Genomic DNA, 3,597 nt, shown 5'->3' on the forward strand with positions numbered 1-3,597 from the left:
AGAAAATCTACACAAGAACCCCACAGAGGACATAAAGGGCTGCAGAATATCAGGAGGGTGGAAGATGCAAAACTCCCTTTGGTTCAGCCATGGAAACCACACACTTCATACTTGCAACTGCATATCAGAACCAAACCCACTACAAAGCAGAAAACTATCCCGGATCCTTTCAGGGGACAAGACAAGATGCTATTTTTATTATAACACAATTTGATTTCTGACCAATAAATAATATCTAATACCTATGTATGTATATTTACACACACACACACATCAAATGTTCTGCAGCTGCTAGTTAGTTACCAGTCCTGAATGTAACTTGATTTCGTGGCCTGGGTTTGTAGCTTGTGACGGCTAACTGGCCAGGAAAGCCAGGCACAAGGAAGAACTGGGGCTCTGTTGGGCATGCACCAATGCCCTTCCATGTTGGCAGCAGAATGTTACCCTCCAAAGTGATCCATCTCACCCATCCTTTTTGTAGGCTTTAGTTTGAATCCAGAGTCTATAGGTCTTGCTCTGTCACGCTGCCTCTGGGTTCGGTGTGATTGATCACCTGTCAGTTGCAGACATGACTTTCAGCCTAGGAACTGGCTTTGATGTTTCTTCAATTGTACTTTTGTTCTTTTCTTTTGAGGGTGGACTCTTCTTGCTTTGTCAGGGCTGTTGTCTGCATCTTCAGCCATTGGCGTTTACACTTTATTTCATCAGGACAGGCTGGGGCTGGAGGTTGATTCCATCATCCATACATATATCCATCATTCACACATCTAAACTACACTAATAAGATTACAGCAGCGTTTTGCAAAAATGAAGGTTGCCGCAAACTTTTACAAAAGAGAGTGAGCATTTTAAAATGGAGTTTGGGACAAGTTAAAATGGAGTTTGTGTTACAATATGGACAAGTGTAAGGAATGGCAAACAGTTAGAAGACGTTACAATGTTGAAACAGTGTAAGTTTCAGGGATATAAGCAGCAATTAGGATTGAAAGTGAAAGTAAATTAGCCAGTTATTGGGGTATCTGGTTTTATGAATGAATGTAGTTGCATTCATAAAACTTTATTTTTGAAGTTATATTAATAAAATGAACAATTAAAAACAATTTCACTGATCAGTTCTACAGAAGCCCATCACAAATATTCACACATCTGCAACAGATGCCTCCTGGAATTTTGATGGGGTAATAGCCTAACAAAGCCCTGATTTTAGTTGGGGCCTAGAGGCCTTGTTGGAATACAAACAAATTAATAATAATAATAATGTAATAATGAACAATACGCCCACAGGTTCTGCGAAATTACATTGTAATGGGATGGGAATTGAATTTACCTGTTTCCACTCCCCATCACTAAACCAGGACTGAGTTAAAGAGATTCAAGAATTGGTTAGCAGTTTATTCATTGCTCTCCTCATGGAGTCCTTCACCTCCGTATTCCTCAGGCTGTAGATGAGGGGGTTCAACATGGGGATCACCAATGTGTAAAACACTGAGACTATTTTGTCCGTGTCCATTGAAAAGCTGGAGGTGGGACGTAAATACATGAAGAGTTGGGTGCCATAAAACAGGACCACAGAGGTCAAGTGGAAAGAGCAGGTGGAGAAGGCTTTGCGCCGGCCCTCGGCGGAGCGGATCTGCAGGATAGTGGAGGTGATATAGACATAGGAGAGGAGGATGGTCACAAAGATGCTCACTGTAAAGCACAACGTGAAAGCAAACATCATAATCTCATTGATGTGGGTGTCAGAACAGGAGAGCGCCAGCAGCGGGGGGATGTCACAGAAGAAATGATTGATGATGTTGGAGCTGCAGAATGACAGCCGAAATGTACAACACGTGTATATCATTGAATCCACAATCCCCACAGAGTACACCCCAACCACAAGCTGGTTACAAAACTGCCTGGACATGATGACTGTATAGAGCAGTGGGTTACAGATGGCCACATAACGGTCATATGCCATCACAGCCAGCAAGAGGCACTCAACATCTGCGAAAACGATAGAGAGAGACATTTGCACAGCGCAGGAAGTATAAGAAATGCTTTTCCTCTCGGCTAAGAAATTCAGCAGCATCTTAGGGGAAATTATCAAGGAAATGCAGAGGTCACAGAAAGACAAATTCCTGAGGAAAAAGTACATGGGGGTGTGGAGTTGGGGGTCAGTCGTGATTATCAAGATCATCCCCCCATTCCCCACCAGGGTGATAACATAAATCAGTAGGAACACCACAAACAGGGGGACCTGCAGCTCTGGACGATCTGTCAGTCCTGAGAGAATGAATTCAGTCACATCTGAGTGATTTTCCTTTTCCATCACCTCTGAACAGAGATCAGGCTGCTTCAGAGATGTGGGCAGATGAATGGTGCGGAAAACCTGCCCCTTCTCTGTAATGAAATAAGTGAAGATAAATGGAGATCAGTTTCTTAATGGACATCAGTACCCTCTCAGGGAAGGGCTTAGTCCACAGAGCCAGATGTTCACAGCTGGTCATTCCAGGTGTTCGATAAGATACATACACGGTGCAAATACAATACAGTTCAGGTTGATCGTGCCCCCCCCACAAACACTCCTGTTCACTCATCCAAACAGAAAACAATGACTTGTGACTCTGCTGTGAGAAAATCAGTGTGAAGGGATTATTCCTTAGCTAAAGAAGGGTTGAGAGTAAAGGAGTGTCAATCTTTCCACCCTCTTTGGGCAAGGGGAGCTCTGTGGCTTGACATGTCCATTTGGGGTTAAGCTTGCTTACTGTGCTAATTAAGCTTTTTGGCATTTACTGGAGCCTGTATGAAAACCCAGCGACATCATGGGAAGCCCTGGCTTCAGTGACTATGTAATTGCCTATTTTTTTCAACCAAGGAGGTTGCTCCTTTTGCTGAAGGGGTAGGAGCTGGGGCATTAAATGCTGGAGGTCTGGAATTCAATACCTGCTGATCCCCATGGTGTCTGAGTCTATGTGTGTGTCACTGTAATTCAGGAGAATAGCACGTACCTGCTGAGAAGAGAGAGAGAGATGTGGTGGCATTTCCCCATCGATAGAAATCACCAGTTTGGAGCATTCGGGAAATTTTATACTGAGATGTGTGATCTATGGCACATGATTCCTGAAGCAACTGGGAATACCTGAGCTCAGACAGCCATAACACCTAATTAATCCATTCAGTGAACCAAAGCCACCTTGGTGTAATTGGTGCCCTGGGGATTAATTTGTCCCACTCCTTCCTACTGTGTTATAAAATGATGCAATTACTACCAGAGTTACAGAGTTTCAGGTTAGGGGTATATTTCATCCTGCTGTTTTCAATGCAAGCCGAGTACTGTGTAGAACTGATCCACAAAGGGTATTTCTTCTGGAGACCAAAATCTTTTCACTAAAATATTTTGACTCAGATATAGCACGGGGGTGCTCAGACACCACACACCACCAATCTCTTCCATAGGCCAGGCTCCCATGCTGGACTATATCCCCCATGATGCATGATGGTCTCTCCTCTTGTTGAACTGCCCTGGAACATCACCAAAGTCCCACAGCCATGGTTTAGGGAGGAGGGAAGTTTGGCTTTTTTGATGGAAAGCTCATAATTTCCAGGGAAAAAAAT

The 3,597-nt window shown here is 43.6% G+C and overlaps 1 protein-coding gene across 1 annotated transcript; it reads right to left on the bottom strand.

The window, feature by feature from the left end:
- Nucleotides 1–1,372: 1,372 nt before the first annotated feature.
- LOC144266376 (olfactory receptor 5AR1-like) lies at nt 1,373–2,311 on the bottom strand. The gene has a single exon (XM_077819833.1). The coding sequence runs from the start codon at nt 2,309–2,311 to the stop codon at nt 1,373–1,375; it is 939 nt and encodes a 312-aa protein (XP_077675959.1).
- Nucleotides 2,312–3,597: the final 1,286 nt, after the last annotated feature.

The sequence above is a fragment of the Eretmochelys imbricata genome, chromosome 6, assembly GCF_965152235.1.
Source record: "Eretmochelys imbricata isolate rEreImb1 chromosome 6, rEreImb1.hap1, whole genome shotgun sequence".
NCBI classification, from domain to species: domain Eukaryota; kingdom Metazoa; phylum Chordata; order Testudines; family Cheloniidae; genus Eretmochelys; species Eretmochelys imbricata.

Bases quoted from the DNA above. Each gene is read 5' to 3' on its own strand.
- LOC144266376 (XM_077819833.1), bottom strand. From the start codon at position 2,311: ATGGAAAAGGAAAATCACTCAGATGTGACTGAATTCATTCTCTCAGGA.